This window comes from Rousettus aegyptiacus, unplaced genomic scaffold (assembly GCF_014176215.1).
Source record: "Rousettus aegyptiacus isolate mRouAeg1 unplaced genomic scaffold, mRouAeg1.p scaffold_m13_p_12, whole genome shotgun sequence".
In the NCBI taxonomy this organism is placed as follows: domain Eukaryota; kingdom Metazoa; phylum Chordata; class Mammalia; order Chiroptera; family Pteropodidae; genus Rousettus; species Rousettus aegyptiacus.
The window spans coordinates 34,612,150-34,630,600 of NW_023416287.1; the positions used below are offsets into that span (position 1 = coordinate 34,612,150).

The 18,451-nt window shown below is 36.9% G+C and overlaps 1 protein-coding gene and 1 non-coding gene across 7 annotated transcripts in view; both read right to left on the reverse strand.

The window, feature by feature from the left end:
* The window catches only part of SNX5 (sorting nexin 5), a 23,504-nt gene continuing 5,053 nt past the window's right edge, over nt 1–18,451 (reverse strand). For 3 of the 6 annotated variants that reach the window (XM_016146104.2, XM_016146108.2, XM_016146103.2), the window contains 12 exons: nt 13,656–13,760; nt 12,410–12,520; nt 11,425–11,546; nt 10,201–10,324; nt 9,148–9,243; nt 7,807–7,912; nt 7,650–7,725; nt 6,704–6,743; nt 6,524–6,610; nt 5,043–5,202; nt 2,378–2,463; nt 1–808 (listed from right to left, as the gene is read on the reverse strand). In XM_016146104.2, the coding sequence (XP_016001590.1) occupies nt 758–808; nt 2,378–2,463; nt 5,043–5,202; nt 6,524–6,610; nt 6,704–6,743; nt 7,650–7,725; nt 7,807–7,912; nt 9,148–9,243; nt 10,201–10,324; nt 11,425–11,546; nt 12,410–12,520; nt 13,656–13,760 (1,164 nt within the window). In that variant the 3' untranslated portion in view covers nt 1–757. Of the gene's footprint in view, nt 809–2,377; nt 2,464–5,042; nt 5,203–6,523; nt 6,611–6,703; nt 6,744–7,649; nt 7,913–9,147; nt 9,244–10,200; nt 10,325–11,424; nt 11,547–12,409; nt 12,521–13,655; nt 13,761–18,451 lie in introns of all 6 variants that reach the window. The other 3 variants (XM_016146102.2, XM_036229697.1, XM_036229696.1) reach the window with 1 other exon arrangement.
* Nucleotides 17,935–18,171, reverse strand: LOC118610184. Its single transcript, XR_004953837.1, has one exon. It is a non-coding gene; the product is annotated as a small nucleolar RNA SNORD17 (small nucleolar RNA).

The following is an 18,451-nucleotide window of genomic DNA, read 5'->3' on the forward strand; positions in this document are numbered from 1 at the left end:
TATGGTATCATGGCTTGGTTTATCATTTTATTATACATTTTATATAAAAAGTCCAACACAACCACCACCCACCCCTTAGAGGGTGTTCACATCTTTTCTAATGTATATCTGACTGCCTTCTAAAAGTATGTCATATTGTTTGATTTTATATCCTTAAAATACTTCTCAAATATTTATATCTCAACTACAAAAATGGAGCTGCAAAAGGTATATAAAGATAAATGACATTTTCTTGTTCTTGTTATAGTATAAACACTTAAGATGACTAAAGACCTTTAAGAGAAGGGGGGGAAAGTTACCATATTAAGGAATGGAAAATCTATGTTACCTGTAACAAGTAGTTGAATTATTTATTGTAACTGGCACTTACCCTAAAATAACTGGTTTATAGGGACATGGGCACATCAAACAATGAAACTACATGTGCCAGGCAAATTGCTTATTCTTGTTTCCAGAAGGCACGTTTCCTGCACCCTTTTAATATCTAAAGACAAATTACAGGAGAACTGAATATTTAGATTCTGCCCACTTTGAGCTATTAAATGCAAAGGAAAAGATTAGTTATGTCCAAGTAGCATGTAATAGAAATATTTTTAAACCAACATGGTTAAGTGTTAAGATTTTTAGAAATCAAAATATTTATTAACACAATTTTAAACTAAAATCAAAGGTGATAAATCTTTTGTGGTAATGATTTAAGTGCAAGTAATGCTGGCTTTCTTTCACATTCGTGTCCTTCATTCAGAGAAAAGGCAAGTCAGTTGTTCTTGAATAAGTCAATGCAGCTCTGCAAGAGGGAGACATTGTTCTAGAAGAAAAATAAAAGTCAAGGTACACCAATGAATTGCTCTAGAGTCCAAGACTCCCTAATATATCTATAAGAATTAAACTTAAACCCATCCACCTAGCTTTCACAAGAGATTCTTCTTTAAATCGCAACTGAACCATAACCTACATCCCCTTCACCTCAATTTCATGTTGGTGAGTTCCTCTTAAAGAGCCTGGGAGTGCTGCATGGGAGAGGTTCACACCTAAAGAGCTGGCAGTTGCTGCTCCAGCACCTCCAATCCCGCATCCAACCCCAGATTTGCTCCCAAAGCAATCATGCCAAATTCGGCTTATTGTGAATTAATCTAACTATTATATAAACAAGTTGTTGTTTGAAGTTGAAGGCCTTGGAAAGACTGGATAAAAAGTTGCTAAAAACTAGCTGAGTGAGATCTTATTTTTATTTTTTCTTCATTATTTATTATTATTTATGCCTATAGCACCTGGTCTTCCTAGGTGGTCTTCCATCCAAGTTCTACCAGGCCTGACCCTGCTTAACTTCCGAAATCAGATGGAGTCGGGCTTGTTCAAGTTGGCATGGCTGTAAACCATGAACCGTGGCTCCACTGGGGCAGGAACCCAGGACCTTCTGCGTGTAAAGCAGACGTGCTAACTGCTACACTATGGAACCATGTCCAGCTGAGTGAGATTTTAAATGAGATTACATATAATAAATATTTAAATAGGACTTTGCACAAATTGCTTTAAAAAGTTCTCACTTTAAAGGAATTCAGAAAACTTAGCATTTATGGGTTATCATTTTTACATAAATGATACTTTAAAACTGCGATTTAAAGGAACTTGGACTTGAGGCAAATGAATAGACACATCTATGCTGTAGTCATAATAAAAGAATTCAAAATACACGCAAATATTCAGTCTTCCTGCTTTAACCCGTGCTGATGGCCAATAAAAGTTCCTTCCTCCAACAGCTCCCTGCTGACCCATGGGCTAATCCAGTTTTCCTGAACCACATAGCCCTCTCAAGAGGGCTCACTCTCACCTACACCCAAAAACCACCCTCACAATTTCTTAGTGAATGTAATCAGGCAGCGAAAGTCTTAATATGCACCCAGCATTAAGAACCATTTTTCTCCAAAAAAATTTTTTTTGCAACATTAAGCCAGACATTAAATATATCCGAGGAAGTTTTTTTCCCTTTTAAGCCAAAAAGGAATATCAGAAGACACTTAGCAAAACTAGATTTTTTTTAAAAAAATGTTTTCCATGAAACTCTAGATATTTAAGAGCATATAATGGTATGATGAATGTGTTCACAAATTATTAGAACAGGTTCTTTGAAGTGTGGCTGCAAGGACTTTAAGGAGATAGGGTAGTTGCAACAAGAATGCTTTTCTCAAAAGCAGTATATCGTCAAGAAGTTGAAAATTTTGGGTTTGCAATGGACTAAATACTCCAACAAGTGGCTCCCACCTACATTCCAGAGGATTAAAACCATAAAGCAAACCCATCTGTTTGATGACACTGAGACAGTGAATTGGGAAATAACTTGGAAAAATAAAGTTGTTGGCTTAATCTGAATACTTACCCTAGCATGCTTTATTTCCAGTTCAGACATTTCAATAAGATTCTTTCTAAATGCTGCCACTCTCTTTCGTTTGAAATTGCTTAATTCTACGAGAGAAAGTTTAACAAGTTGAACAATTTTCATCTTTAACTTCCAAATTTCATCCTTGCAAATAAATTAGCTCCAAAGCTTTGATGTACCAGTTTCTCACATTTTTGCCTTTAAATTAGGAGCACCACCCAAACATCAAACATCAAAATTCAGAGAATGGCTACTGACTTGGACAATCTCTGAGATGAGTGGCCTCCTCCCCCTTAACCTCTAGGTACCAATGTCTATGGAATGAAGGTTGGGAAAGTGGTGAGCTACACATACTTGAACCAATGGCTTTTTATTATGAATTATTTTTAAACTTTGAAAACCCTCCGTAGCTCAAGCTGGCACTCTAGGGTACACAGGAGCAAACTTGTCCTCTTGTATTATGTCGATATAGCACTGTCCAACAGAAATATAATACAAGCAACCACATTAGAACCTCACACAAAAAATTTTATAGTGATGTGTTAATGACAATACCTTGGGTATATGAGGCTAAATAGGTCCTTCCCAGCTGTCAAGATAAGCTCACCTCCTTCCTCTAAGGCCTATCACAGAACCAGGACTCAGCACTAAAGCATCACCCATGCTGCCCGCCCACAGTGTTGTTTCACTATGCTCATTCAACCGATTCTAATAAGTTCAGCCACAAATCTTAACTGGGAACAAAGGCAAACAGGTTAAGACCTGTTAATCTTTGTATTCTTCAGAATACCATACTTTTAAGTATCATATACTCAGGCTTATAATGTGAATAAAGAGAATCAAATCTAGCAACACAGGGACAAACCACAGGCAATAAGGACAGACCTAAATTGGCACTGTTTTAAAACTTTGTGGTTTTCTTTAATCCCCTCTAAAACTGTCAGAGCCACTAAACTCTGGTCTATATGAAACTCAGGATTTCAACTCAGTAGTTCTGAAGTGTGTTCTTTTCCTTATAAATTTAAATTAGTTGTTAAAGGCGGGGGGTGGGGGGGGAGGAAATTTAAGAATAGGGCAGTAGGGAGGTTCCTTTAAAAGAATCCAAAAGATAGCCATGTGAGCATGTCTGCATGCCATTTGCAAAGTTTTCATACAGAGCAGCTCTGTCTCTTAAGGCATTACAGTCCTGGATGGATATGAGCCAAGAGAAAGGAGAACTCTTATTGTTCACTGCTATTATGAGGACAGTTCCAGATATGCCTAGATTTTGAAAACACAGGGAGAAAAAGTTTTAGAAAAAGTCTTAAAATGAAATAGAGATTTCTCAAGGGAAGCTGAGTTTTAAGGGGGTGGGGAAGTATTTTGAGGATAAATTAAGTACATAATTCCGCTATCATTACATTCACTCTGAAAGACACATTCTTCACTTTTTGCATGTTCCATGGCCCCTGAGAACTACAGGGCAGTGAGATCTCTTAAGGAAAAGACTACATATTACACTCATGTAAATGGTGCACCATCCCCTGGAAAAAACGACAATTTCCAGGGCAGGAGAAAAAAATATAATATTACCAGAGAACATCTAACTGCTCAAAAGAATGGGAGGTTATTTCAGCTTAAAGACACTCTCTAGTGGATAAGTATGGACAATGTGAGAACCAAAAAAATTCAGTACAGTAATAAATTTTAAAACAACTTTCGAAGACAGAAATCCATGACTCTAAGAAAGATAATAAATAAGAAAGTAGGAGAGAAAGATTTGTGCTTAAAGAATAATGCTAAGTACTGATTTGGAAAGGGAATGCTAGAATTAGGGGAGGGGGAAAATCACCTTTCTACAACCACCAGAGTAAATAAAGGTTGGCTCAGGCAAAAATTATCATTATAGACTACATTTAGGAAAGAAGTCTGATGAATAGGATATATGCACACAGTCTTAAATTGTCTCCCCAACGATTGCTAACTAATGGCATGGGAAAAAAATATTAACTACACAGTAGAGAAATCGAATAATACCTGATTGGGCAAGCAAAATTAATATAAAACTTTGTCTATTCAGGAGAAGAGGAACAAAACATCCCCTCCAAGATCAGTCCCTAAGGACACATTATTTTACACAGTATCCTGTTGGAAATGCCTAACTGGAACCTGATTACCAACCAAAACTGAGGAACATTGTATTTGTAAAGAGATTATGGTCTTCAAAATGGCAAATGTCCTAAAAAGAGGCTCAGAAGAATGAGTCTCCAAATTAGAGACTTAAGAGCTATGAAATCTAAATGCAATCCTAGACTGGAGGACATCATTGAGAAATGACAAAATGAGAATACACATTGTAGATAGTATTATGTCATATCGAAGTTTACCAAAGTTGCTAATTGTACTGTATGGAGGTAAGAGAAATGCAAAACAAAGTTCTTAGCAATAAAAGGACCAGGTTATATAAAATTTGTGGTTAAAAAACAAAACGAAATTGTGTTTATAAAAAACACACATGTGGAATGGTAGCACGTGTGCCAAGTGACAAAGCAAAAGGGACAAAATGAACAGGTAGGTGACCCAAGTAAATGATGTATGGGTGTCTTGCTATTTATGCATCATCTCTCTGTAAGTTTGAAATTACTTCCAAATTAAAAAGTAAAAGTAAAGAATGGCCCTGCTCAACCTTCTTTTGCAGATTCAGAAAGATGTTCAAATTTCTGGCAGCATTCCTGCTGGTGTGCCTCAGCCAACTTGACATCTTTGCTTTTTAACCGGGCCTTATCCAACGCTTTGTTTGAATTCTCATAGTCAATGAGGGCTTTTGTGCGTCTGTATAAGAGATCCTGAGAAGAAAATTAACAGATATGACACCCTGAAAAATCTCTAGAGAGCAAAACAGGAAGACTAAATATCTATATAAACTACACTGAAACATTCTTATAACCCTATTCCTTCAAACCCTGCTTTAGGGATCTGTTCTGAGGATCTAATCTGAAATAGTCCCTGCAAACTTAGAGCAAAGTAGAAGTTTCCTCAGTAACTAAAATGAGAAGTTATGATGTATGTATGGCAGATCCATGACATCCAATTATGTCCTTTTGTGTATACTCAAAAAACTTTAGTGTTTACCACCAGTATGTAAATCCATTATAAAGGTAGTCTATAAAGTATGTAAAAAAAAATTTTTTTTAACATATAAGACTAAGGAAACATGCCAAAAGACAAAATAAAACAGTAAACTATGGGGAAAATAGTAACTTTCTACTTCCTGATGACATTTTCCTGTTACATATTTTCCCTAATTATATGTTGCCTAATTTGGTATATTTTATATAAAAATAATTTAAACATTTTGTTCAGGGCAGTGTAGATAGTGAAGAATGCATGTTTCATTCTAAAAGGTCATTCTGTTTGCCATATAGTCTTGCTTTTGTTAAGTAATGTTTTATGACTCAAAAGCTGCAGTGACAACAGCAATTCAACAAAAACCTGCAAATCCCAAAACCTTTTCTGCCTTAGAAATAAAACAGCCCTTTTGGCATGTCTTCAGTTATGTCCCACATCCAAATAATTCAAAATCTCCCAAACTATTATCTACTCAGCACCACCTCTACTGCTCCCAAGCAATAAAAACTAAGGACACGAGGCCACACGAAGCTTGTCACTGTAAAACGATTTCAATCTAAAATGGAACTGGAAGACATGAAATGAAGAACCTCATGCATGTGCCCCCTCAGAAGACTGAAACTTAAGAACTAGAAGGCTGATTTCCTGTAAATTCCTAACTTACAGAAGACCCAGAAGAATCTCCGTATCAATGTACATCTGCCAATAAATTCACTGCCTGGGACAAGTACCCTGGAGCCAATGAACTTTCACTTCTTGAACTCTGGCTGGACCTTCCTACTCTTTATACTCCCTTGCCCATAAATATAGCTCACCCCAAACCCTCAGTGGACTCACCTGTCAATTCACTGAAGCATGTGTTTTCCAAATCACAATTCCTTTACTATTCCTCAAACTCAATTAAGGTCAACATCACTTACATAAATAATCCTGGCAAATTCCTAACTTCCTTATTTTTATCAAAAATACATCTCTAATCATATCAGACCTCTTCTGGGTCATGGCAAGGAGGTCTTGCACTCTTCTGAGAACTCTTACCTTAGCGGCTTCTATATTAAGCATGTAGTATCGAAGGAGCTCTGTCAGCTTTAAATCTTCATCTGAGGAGACTCGACCTTCAACTTTCTATTAAAAAAATATATAAATGTCACCATCATCTAAGCATAAATCTACAGATTATATCAAATATTTAACAAAGACCAACATAAAAATGCTTACCCTAAGTTTTTCAAATAGTTCAGCAACCTTCAACAGGTACCTGAAAACATATAAATGATTTTGGTTTAAGGTCTGGAGTCATGTATGACATATGGTCTTATCAACACCCTAAGATATGAATAGGTAAATTCAGGAGCCCTAGCTTTTGGTGCTCTAGAATTAACGTATCAAAGTAGTGTTCTCATTACAGATAACTCAATCTAGTAAAGATGGTTGTAATACTGAGCACATTTATAGTGCCACAGTCATAGGCATCAACCTCCCTTGGTGCCCTTCCAGCCGAGACAGTTCTTATCCAACGCCAAAGCTATGTTAACCAAAGTTAGGCTCTAATGAACCACACCACCATGGGTGTTCCAAAGGCATAAACATATACTATTTCATCTTGGTTCTGCCATTAGCCTGATTTCTATTTTTCAAATCAGAAATAGGACGACCTGTTACAGCAAGCCTAGGTGTTAAATAGAATACTATCTCACATCACAAATTACCGTCATAGAAAAACTGAAAAATTCACATAAAAAAAAGCTCAAGATCAGACTGGGGTCATTACATTATCCTTATGACCACTAATCAAATCTCTAAGTCAATTCAGGTAAAGTGAAAAGCACCATGTACAAGAGAACACAACATGGCAACTTCAAAGACAACTCCAAAATTAAAATAATCAACAAGAAACAAAGACATGTTAATACTTGACAAAAATAAAGGCTTTGACAAAAGCCACCAAGTTTGGTACAGAAGTACCCTCTTACTACCCCCCTACCAAATGTCTATGTTCAGGGGGTGTGTAAGATGTGAGTTGCGGGAGACTATCATCTATCCCTGATGAGCTTGTACACAAGCAGAACTGAAACTATGTAGTCATTACTCATTATAACTCTAATTACACCACCTAACTTTCGATTAGGGGATTAGGGGAAATGCTTTCCCAAGAAAAACTTACTTTTTGATGACTGTGGGCTCTTCTAAAGCCAGGCTATGCAGGGAGGCTGCAGTGTGGATATAGTCATCTGCAACATCTGCAGAAACAAGAACAGCCCTTTTTATATGAACAGCTGGCATATAAAAAGTTAAGTGGCTAGTGGGTGAATGGTATTTACTTTTATGAGATCTGGTCATTTTGTCAGCTTTTGCACACGAATCCTTGATCCTATTATAATAGTTAATGAGGAAATTCTTCTCTTGCTCAAAGAAGTCATCTACCTCCTAAAAGGGGAGGAAGAAAGACATTTAAGAAGCAAAATTTTTAAGAATATAAGTACATATTTATTTTGTATTAGAAGAAATTAAGGAAATTAAATTCAGATGTAAATTTAACCTCTACGGACCAGGGAAATACAAACCGACAAGACACCATTTCATACCCAAAACTAGCAAAATTCATGTGCTGGCAGGAAATGTTAATAGAACAATTTTGAAGAGTCATTTAGCAATGCCCAGTAAAGCTCTGGTATCTAAAGATCTAGCAATGGTTCTGCCTAGTGGATCGCTACCTAGTCTTGGATACCGACGTCCATATGTGTGTGAAGACGGATGAGTTTGGTTGGTTCCAGACTGAGAAGCAATACTGACATCTGGTGGGCACCAGCCAGGGACACCAAATATCCTGCAATGCGTGAGTACAGGATAGCCCCAAATACCTTAAACAGCACCAATGAGACAGTTCAAGAGTTTCAAAATTTCTGAGAAGGGCCTCTCTATTCAGGGTCCTTACTCAAGCCCTATGTGACAAAGTTAGATTCTAAATAGTAGCTGTTAAGGTAACTCACTTAAAAAGGGGGTGGGAGGGCTAAGGAATAAATAAATTATACCTGTGAGAGTGAAAGACATAAACATTAATTTGATTTTCTACAATAGCACACTGTCCATCGACATGTAAGTGCTATTTAAAATTTTTCTAACAGCCACATTATTTTAAAAAAATGGGTAAAATTACTTGTAATATTTTACTTAACTCAATATATCCAAAACAAAAACATCAGTAAGTTTTACTGTCTTTTTTTCATACAACGTCCTTGAAATCCAGCACATAAATAAAATTAAAAACTTGGTTCCTTAGCTGTACCAGCTAACTACATGGCAAGTGCTCAACCGTCACATGCATCCGGGGCTACCAAAATGGACCGCCTAGCTCCAAAGAATGGCATGGTACTAATCTTGTAGCTTATTTTCTTTCTAAAAATTATTTAAGCTCTCTCTCCTTACAGAAAGAGAGAAACTAAAGACTTAAAAGTGAGAAGGCTCTTATTTCCTCTCCATGGAGAGAACAGGGTGTTTTGGGAAAATAAGTGAAAATGAGTAGATGAAAATAACCAAAATTTGAAGAAATTACTGTATTTCTGAGAATACCATTTATTTCACAAATATCTTCTCTGAATAAAAAGTCACCTATCCACATGACATCAAATATTTTCTAAACCAGCTAAAAAAAAGTCACTTACCTTAACTCCAGAAAAAAGGACTTCATCAGCACTTTTCACCACACTTTTAAAAAAGCCACCAAACATCTCCTTGGTATTTTTCCGCCTAACACTTAGCTGAAGAAAAAGAATTCCAAAAGAATAGTTTATGGTACATTTATTTTTAAGGTTCTTATAAAGAAGTCTTAAATACATTCCAACTAATAGTGTTCACTTGTATAGGCATACACACGTAAGATATATACCTTAATTCCATCTTAATTACCAGATGAAAAGTGTGCAATAAACGACTAAACCTAAACACAGTGTGATTTAAGAGATATTTTGAAAAACTACCTAGACACCAAGTCTTAATGGCTTTTAAATTCTTGGTAAAATTATTGTTCTGTTCTATGTTGTTTATTAAAACTTTACCAGTTAGAAGACACTGAGGAAATTTCCAAGCTAGGGCTTGTCTCATACATATAGTAACAGAACATAACATGCTTTTTAAAAAAAAGCATATGAGCTTTCTTTCAACTAAAGGTAGCCAGGAAGAAAACAAATGTGAATTAACCAAAGTTCCTTCTAACAATTCCAAACTTAGGTGGAGAAAACTGGTTTCTCAAAGGGAAAAAAAGTCAAAATCTTTAAGTAGTCTTTTAAAAAATGTCACATATTGGATCTACGGGAGAGAAACAACATCTAAAAATGGTTTTCACTGAACAGGCCCAATCCCATCTGATCTCGGAAGCTAAGGAGGGTCAGACCTGGTTAGTACCACCTACGTACCAACAACGGCCAGGTGCTGTAGGCGTAAAAAAAAATAATAATAAAAAATTAAAAAAATAAGGGATCGTAAACTGACAAGGTCCTTGTAAGCTAACAAGGTCCTTGTACTCTGTGAGGTCAAGGGTTGCCTTGCCTAAAAATAAATAAATAGACAAATAATAATAAAAAAGGTTTTCAGTGTGTTGGTTAAGAAATTCAAAATTTTAAGTCAAATTTTCAGAAAATATATCAGGTATATTTTTTAAAGTACAGTCTTATACATTTTAACTGGATCTTGGAAATGGAATTAAAAAAATGCCTTACATCCTGATCATATTCCAGGAAAACATGAAAGTTGCGATCTTTACTGAGAACAGGGTGAGAAGAGAGCCGCTGAAGAAAGACTTCATGGGATGATACAGTCTTCTTAAAGACAGCGAGATATTCACTGAAAGAGAAGCACACAAGACATTTAGTTGGCAACACTCAACTACTGCTCCTGGTTTTCATCACTGTTCTACTCATATCACTAAGCAAAATATCTAAACTAGACCAAAACATTCTGGTATAACTTTGTATTTAATTAGGTTATAAAGTAGTTGCCATTTGTAATCTGTGAAATGAGTAAACAAAGAGGGAAAGTGATATTTAACTGGGGTTGATGAAACAAGTCTGCAAATCCCAAAACTTACATGTAAATACTGCTGGTGTTTAGTAGTCACAGAACACCGGTTTCTTTAAAACAATGAAAACCCTTTAATTCTGCAGCCACGTACACAGCATTGAGTCTTATAAGGCTCCGATTTACCAGAAATTATAAAGTTATCTCAACCTATACATTATAGATCACTCTAAACTTCCCAGTGGTAGAAATTTAAGTCTGTTGTGTTCAGTGCTTTATGCTGCTCAGAGCTGGTCATAACAGGCACTCGAGTGTGTGAATGATTCAGGACCTAGAGATACTTGAGCATTGGCCTAGATAATATGGGGTTGGGACGGAGCACTAAAGAGAACTGCTGAAATGAACAAGTGAATTCCAAAGTAGTAGAAGGACGGATTCATAGGAAACTTAATGCAAGCCTCTATGATACAGAATAAAGAACTCATTTTTGTTTGAATTAAATTACAATCAAATTAAAATTTACTTCCCACGGACCTGGCCTTCTCAAACCATCAATGTAGTATTCTGAATGCATAGCAGCATTCACAGCAATTTAGGTTCAACTATATTCGTAGTAACCAAACTTCAGGGGAGAAGGCTTTGAACATTATCAGCGGTCTAAAGAATTAGTTACATGTAGACACATAAAAGTTTACTTCACTATGCCAGAGCAGCATTCCATAACTATGGTCTACTACATAGAAAACAACTAGTCTATCCAGTTAATGGCCCCCAGGAAGTCTAGGTCTAGAGTTCACAAAGACTATGCTCTATACTCTGCAAAATGTAGTTTTAGGAGGCAGCCATTAGTTGTCAGGTTCTGATTTCTGTACACATTGCCACTTTTCTTCTCAAAAGATAGAGCCCCATCAAGAAGATCCACTTACGCTTCCAGTTCTTGCTTCATCTTGGCGAATTCTTCTTTGGTCATAGACCCTTCACCCTCTCCCAGTTTCTGCATCTTCTCTCGAGGGCCATCGAAGTCGGGCTTTGTCGGAGCAGGTGGAATCTGCAGCAGAGGCAGGTAACTTCAGAGCATTCTTTTGGTTGGGGCCTGTGGTTAACCTGTTTTTCTCTTAACATTCTGGCCTCTTAAAACAAGTATCATCCTCACAATTGGGCAGAGCGCAATCATTTATTCAGTTTACCCATGCCAGACAACTGGCAGAGTACAATAGTGTTTATCCTGCTTTAATATCAGTTTATATATTATAATCATGGCTAAAATGAAGCTGATGATGAATGATCAAGATTATAGTCTCTCAACTCAAAAAGGAATTTTTAATTCCAGAGGATAATCGAAAGATTCTAAGTGAAGAGAACATTCTTAAACACAAGGTTCATAGCTAATTTTAACTATTCGAACAGATTCTTCGGTTTGCCTGGCAGAACAAGCCACACTTAATTCTCCTATAAAATCAGCTCAGTCTCTTCCTGCAGCTATGCATTAACTCTCAGGAGCTGAGCAGGACAAGTGCCTCTTCCTTACTCTGTGAGCAGACTACATTTTTTTTGAGATATCTACTGCATACCATCACCAATATTAAGGTTTTCCTAAAAATCAATTCTAATTGATGTCTAAAGAAAATGTCAAAGAAACACCAAACCTAGAGGTAGATAAGACAAATCATGAAACTGTTTATCTCTTATATTGTACAGAATGTAAGATTGTATGCTTCATTTCATTCATAGCTGCCAATACTATATAAAGTCACATATTTAGACTATAACAGTAACAAGTAGCAAACACTCAGGTGGCAGATGAAATCAAGACTGTTTTCATAGTCCATCATTGTAGAGTGGGTAAAAGTTTCTTTAAACAAAATGAATAGCAAGATAGAAAAAATTGATTATTTTCCAAAATGCACTTACAATAAGCCCAGCGTAGTCTGCAGTTTCAGTAAGAGTGTCATGTAGCCATACAAAATCTTCATGTTGCCTTGTAACAGAAAACTCTGGGCTCTGAAAAGTGGGCAGTGTGGTCTGTAAAGAAAGAAGTTAAGTGATAACTATCACTTTTAGATAAAGTGGTTTCAGTTTCCTAGGCTGCATTATGAGAAAATCCTGCATAATGAACATCGCAATGAGATCCAGTAAAGAATGAAAAGCAGCAATACATGATCTCCCCACCACTATAAAAAGTCATAACTAAGATTCAACATGTTCTTTAAGGAATTCTTTTCACAAAACCACACCTTTCAGGTCAACTCAGGCAGATATAATTATGTAGTCTTCACACTGCCTCCTGAGTAACTGGGTATGCTCATCAAACCACCAAGGTATTAAGAGGACCATGTGGGAGAGGACCTTATAGATGACATTTGCTGTATTTAAACCTGTGCCTCAGTTTCCTCACCTGTAAACCAGTGATAATAAAACACCATCATAGGTTGTTATAAAAAAGAAAATTAAATCCATGTAAATCCTATATGACAGTACCTGGCATTAAGACAAACATTCAATACATTTTAAATAGAAGAAAAAACAAAGCTGAAAATGTTCCTGAAAGGACTGATTCTAAGAAACTAAACTTTCCACATTTTCCTAATTGGCATATTGCTTTTGTCAAATTAAAAATTTAGAGAAGAGTTCCCTCACTCTCTGCCTCTGAGAGGAGACCAAGCTCTGTCTGTGGAGCGATACCCCCTTTCTCATAAACTTTCCTTTAAAAAAAAAAATTTGGAGAAGGAAAGAAGTCTTTTGAATCATAAGAAATAAGTGAGGCAAAGGCCAAGAACTTAGTTAACATGGGAAAAGCAAGCATTTCCCACGAATGCAAATGAAAAACACCGATGGAAGAGTTCAGCTGTGCAGGTAGGTGGCCCCACCTACATCATTTTGCTTGATCGCTTCCTCATGGAGCAGAGTACAAGCCACACTTAATTAACACAGCAAACCCACAGTCCTAAAGGGCCACACCAGAGTGGAAAACACTGCAGCCAAGAGCACTTATCTCAGGCTCCCTACAAGCAAGAAAAAGGAAGTGCTCACTTAGTAGTGGTGCTATACTGCAAATACATGGCAACCATTTTATTTCAGGAAGTCTCTTCTCGCAGCCACCATGAGTAACAAGGCTGCAACCTAGAGCTGTTATTACTGGAGTCTTTCTGTCACTTACCTTGGTGTGTACTGTAAACTTGACCTTATCTCTCTCACTGAGTGCATCAGGTATGTCAATCTGAAGCGAGGGATCAACATTCAGGTCCACAGATACAGATCGCAGCTGAAATACATTTTTTTTGGCTATTAAGTCTCAAAATCATTTAGTCCTAAAAAGTGTATTTCCAAAAATGGGAGCTAGTAATTAAAAAGCAGTCTATACAAGATTATTTAGAACAAAGTCAGCTGAGATAAATCTAAGTTTATGTGAAACTGTGGAGAAATCTGCTCATAAACACATAGATGGGTCCCAAGTATTCCTGTGATCCGAATGAAGCAAATATGATTCTAATATCATGTGCATTACTTATGTCTACATGAAAAACACTTTACTTATGCTAAGGCAGCTTGAACGAGACAGGATTAAATTTGAACTTCTTACAGAAATGCCAGAACTACAAGGAACATTCAAGAGGCGTTAACCAGACATACACATCATACATATATCTGAAAGGAGTTAGAGAATAGGAAAAGAGAGGTGCAGAGAATAGTCATGTGGTACAGGTTCCTGGGTGGAAAGAGAAAAATTGGACTCAAGATTCTATGTACATTTAGGGACTGTTTCAGAGAGTAGAAATCTAGACAGGAGATTAACAGTTATAAAGGCCTTAATTAACAGAATCCCACTGTAGTTACACATAAGAGACAAGTGTGAGCTCCGCCTTGAACGCAAAAGTTAACATTTTGAGAGTTAGGAATTCAGAAAAAATAACTAACTCCATTTTTGCCCGTTAAAAAAGAATTTTTGAAGGAACCTATTAGGAAAAAACTGGTTAAAATGGTTTTTGTATTAATTTAAAAATGATAAATTCCCTGATTCTTAAAAGACATGGTGATGGTCAATCTGAAGGCCTCATACAAGACGTGAAACTGTTATCTCATGCCTTCCCTTTTAAACCATAAGCTAATACTAAAGTAAAGCTGTCTCTAATTATTGAATACAGGGAGAATCCCAAGTGAAGATTGGAGTCAAGAGGATAAATGAACAGGGAATATTTAAGTTATTTCTCCTTAAATTTCGCTTTGTATTCTTCAAAATAAAAAGTTCAAGACCAAGGACTGATGATCTTTTGAAACGAGAAAAACTGGTTCAATAAGGTACAAAATGATTAAACATTCACTAAAAATGCATGAATTACTTTTCTGTATCTCAGGAGCTGTCAGTACCTCCCTTTTTCCTTTATGACTGCAAAAAAATTTAAATTGCAAAAACCAGAGTTAGCCTTGTAACAATCGCTTTCCTCTATGAAACAAGTTTCCAGCTGTCACCAGATCTTGATTTTAATATCAGGTAGTAGTCAGATCACAACATACATAACAGTTCCTGACAGCTGAACCTAAATACTTCTCCCAAATGAATTCTTGATGACTCCTATAAAAAACTTGCTTATTTGGCTCAAATTTCCTGCGTCCATTTATGAGATCTCTAGAAACAAAGATAAAGCTTCAAGGCCAGGAATACTTCATTTTATCATAACCGTAACTCTTGACATATTTCTGATAAAAAAGCTTCCTTCCTTCTGATAATTGACCACTGAGCAAATACAGAGTTCAAAAGGACCTCAAAAAAAACCCCCTAAATTTGGCTGTAGAGAATACTGAATACTCCACCTATCACCGTATGTTTGTAGCTGCCAGAGTCAGTACACGAATAAAGTGGGCAGGTGTAAAAGAAGAAACAGACACTGGCAGAAAGATGGGACAGCCCACAGGACAAGTCTAAAGTACATTTCTCTGAGCTCAGCAACAATTGCCGTATTTCCTGAGATTCCATTTCCTAAAGAAGTCACGAATTCTGGTTTCTAACCATTTCTCAATTTCTGAATATGCTGACAATTCCATTTTAGCTCACTACAAGCCAAAAAAAATGAGTATGCACTCTGCACATGGACTAGCTTTAGAATTAGAGGCTGGAGAACCCAAGGGGTTTGTAATCTAGTAAATGAGGTTCATTTAAGCACCATAGTCAAGCTATAATGAACTTTACCAGCTGCTTTTCGTCCCACTGAACAATTATCTTCTGGTTTCACCTCTTTTCCTATACAGAGGTAATAGCCCAGACTATTTACTGTTCACTATCTTCCTTTCTTGTCAGCACAAAAATACTTTTTGGTATATTGTTTCTTGGTATAAGAATGTGATAAGAAACACATATAACCCATATTGTAGCATATAATCCTCCAGACAATGAAGCACACAAATTATCAAAAAGTTAAAAGTTGTGAAATGTTTAAAACTAAGTCAGCGCTGTATCCTCATTCCGGAATCATTAAGTGTAATTAACAGCTCAGCATTCCTTCTGTTTAGTCAACAAAACAACACCATACAGCCCCATGCCACAGTACTTGCTAGATAAATCACCAGGATGAAGGTAAGGAGAGAACTGTATCTCTCCATATACTTTTCCCATTTACCCAACCTCTATCCCCTACCCTGAATAACTACTCAGAGTACTGCCTAACACTGCAGAGTCTCTGACTCAAGCCACAGATGTCAAAATGCCTAGAACAGCTGTTTAAATCAGTGGGGCAAGGCAGGCTTCATAACAGTAAGGTTCATTTTTCCATTTCCCTCCCAGTTTCCCTTAGGTAACTTGTGAGAATCAAATTTAAAACATCTAGTCTCAAAACAATGGAATGTAGGCTTTAAAATTGACTTTCTTCTGTAGATTGCTATAGAAACCATTGTATCACATGCCCAAAGTTTTAGGTGGAATTTCAACCCCCCAATTTACTTCCCTACCAGATTAATCCTTACAGTAAGGATTACAACGATCTTTGTGACAAGAAAAAAGGTGAGATAAACAAGCACTGCTTCATTCAGAAAGCAAATTTAACTATTTTAAGAACTCTAAATGCTTGGTAAGAGAACCTGAAAAGAAGAACAACTGATACAGAATCCCTGTACATTTTCTCACATGCTCATCAGTATCTCAGCTAGGGCACGTGACACTGGCCACAGGACAACTTTGCAGAGCTCTGAGCTGCTAAGGTCCACTTTTGGTCCAAATCTCCCTTAATACTCACTTTAGTACAAGACAACGCCAACTGCAAAGCTCCCTCTTTAAAAGGTTTAATTTAATGCCTTACAGATGGCAAAGGGCACCCATGTAACTGGACAACACAGTAGACTAGATTCTAAAATTCAGAACCTACAAGGCAGAACAGAGCAGACACACACAGAAGATGTAAGTGTTGTTATGATGACAACAGACTTCAGTTTACACTGATGACATACAGTCAAAAAGCAAGACATAGTGGGGAAAAAAATCTCCAAAGTAACTGTGATCTGCTAGTTGAATAGTAATGTAAACCTAAGCAGTTTTATACACAACGTAAGTCGAATATGCCAGCCCCTATCGTAATGTGAATGTTGCAAAGAAACTACTACGACAGAAAAAGACTACTTGTATATATATTTAAGTGATTTTCTGGTTTCTACTCCTATCAAAGCAGAAGCAGCAATGTACTTATTAGCCAGCACATGTTACATCAAGTGTGCCTTCCCTTTAAACTGTTTCTTCTAAGGATTTTGCTTCGCTATCCTTCATCCACTGCCTAAGGAACTAAGACCCCTACCATGGACAAAGCCAATATGACAAGTCATCTATGAACGGTCTGTTAGCAGCGCAGAGGCAAAAATAGAGGCAAGAAGTCCACCTCCTGGATTGTATTTTCACTGTGATCACAGGAAGCAAGAAACGGCATATTTTAGCAAAAATATATGCATACTGTGCCTAGCCCATTACTCATTAGCAAGGAAATAAACCCCAAAATGTTTTGCTACACACTAGATTTGCATTAATTTCTGAAAACAACTCATGTGAGACATGCTTATAAAACATTTATGACTGTTACTACTTCAACTTACAGGAAAGAAGTGCTCTAAGAGAAATTCTAATACCATATCCTCCAAATCCCTCTTTATGGTTCAAGTAGTAGTACTCAAATTATTTTTTCCCATCCTGGAGAAACTAAACCTATTTATCCATTCTGCCCCAGTTTTTCTTTGTGGCACTTATACATGAAAACTGAACTGACTATAAGCAATATATAAGCTCTGCTTTTACGAGTATTTGTTTCTCATCTCTCACCTCCCTTCACCCTCAACTGATTCTTCCCGTCCCATAATTTGGTCCTCCCAATACCATATCTGTCTTCAAGGACAAGAACCAAAACAAAAACTAACATAGATAATAGTTATATAAGCTTCCAAAACTAGATAAAGGGCTACAGCAAGTGATCAGATTTCCACCACTCATCTTGGTGAGATGGGACCCAGAGGGACCCATCCCTGCTGACACTAACCATTCTTACCCGTAGTCTACCAACACACAAGCTGTCCATGGTAGAACACCACAGACTGCAGGGCATTTGGAAGCTACATAGCCCCAAGTTCCTAGAACAGAAACCGAGGCTTGGAAGAAGATCAGTGCAGCATACTCAGCGAATGGATAAACTGAATCATCATTTCACAAGGCTGCAAAGCCCATGAACTCCCAACATGGAACCAGAAAGATCAAGTTGAATTATTTGCTTAAATAACATTCATTTCAAGAAACCCATCTAATTACTAGATACCTGGATTACTTTCAAATGAATTCACAAAGTGAAAGGGCTGAATTATCTAAAGATATCCTAGCAAAGAAATTCTACTGGGAATTAACAGCACTACTACAGAAGAAACAGCTGGAACAATTATAACAACAATAACTTCTGAAGCTAAAGCCCTTCACCTACTATCCAGTCCCACCAA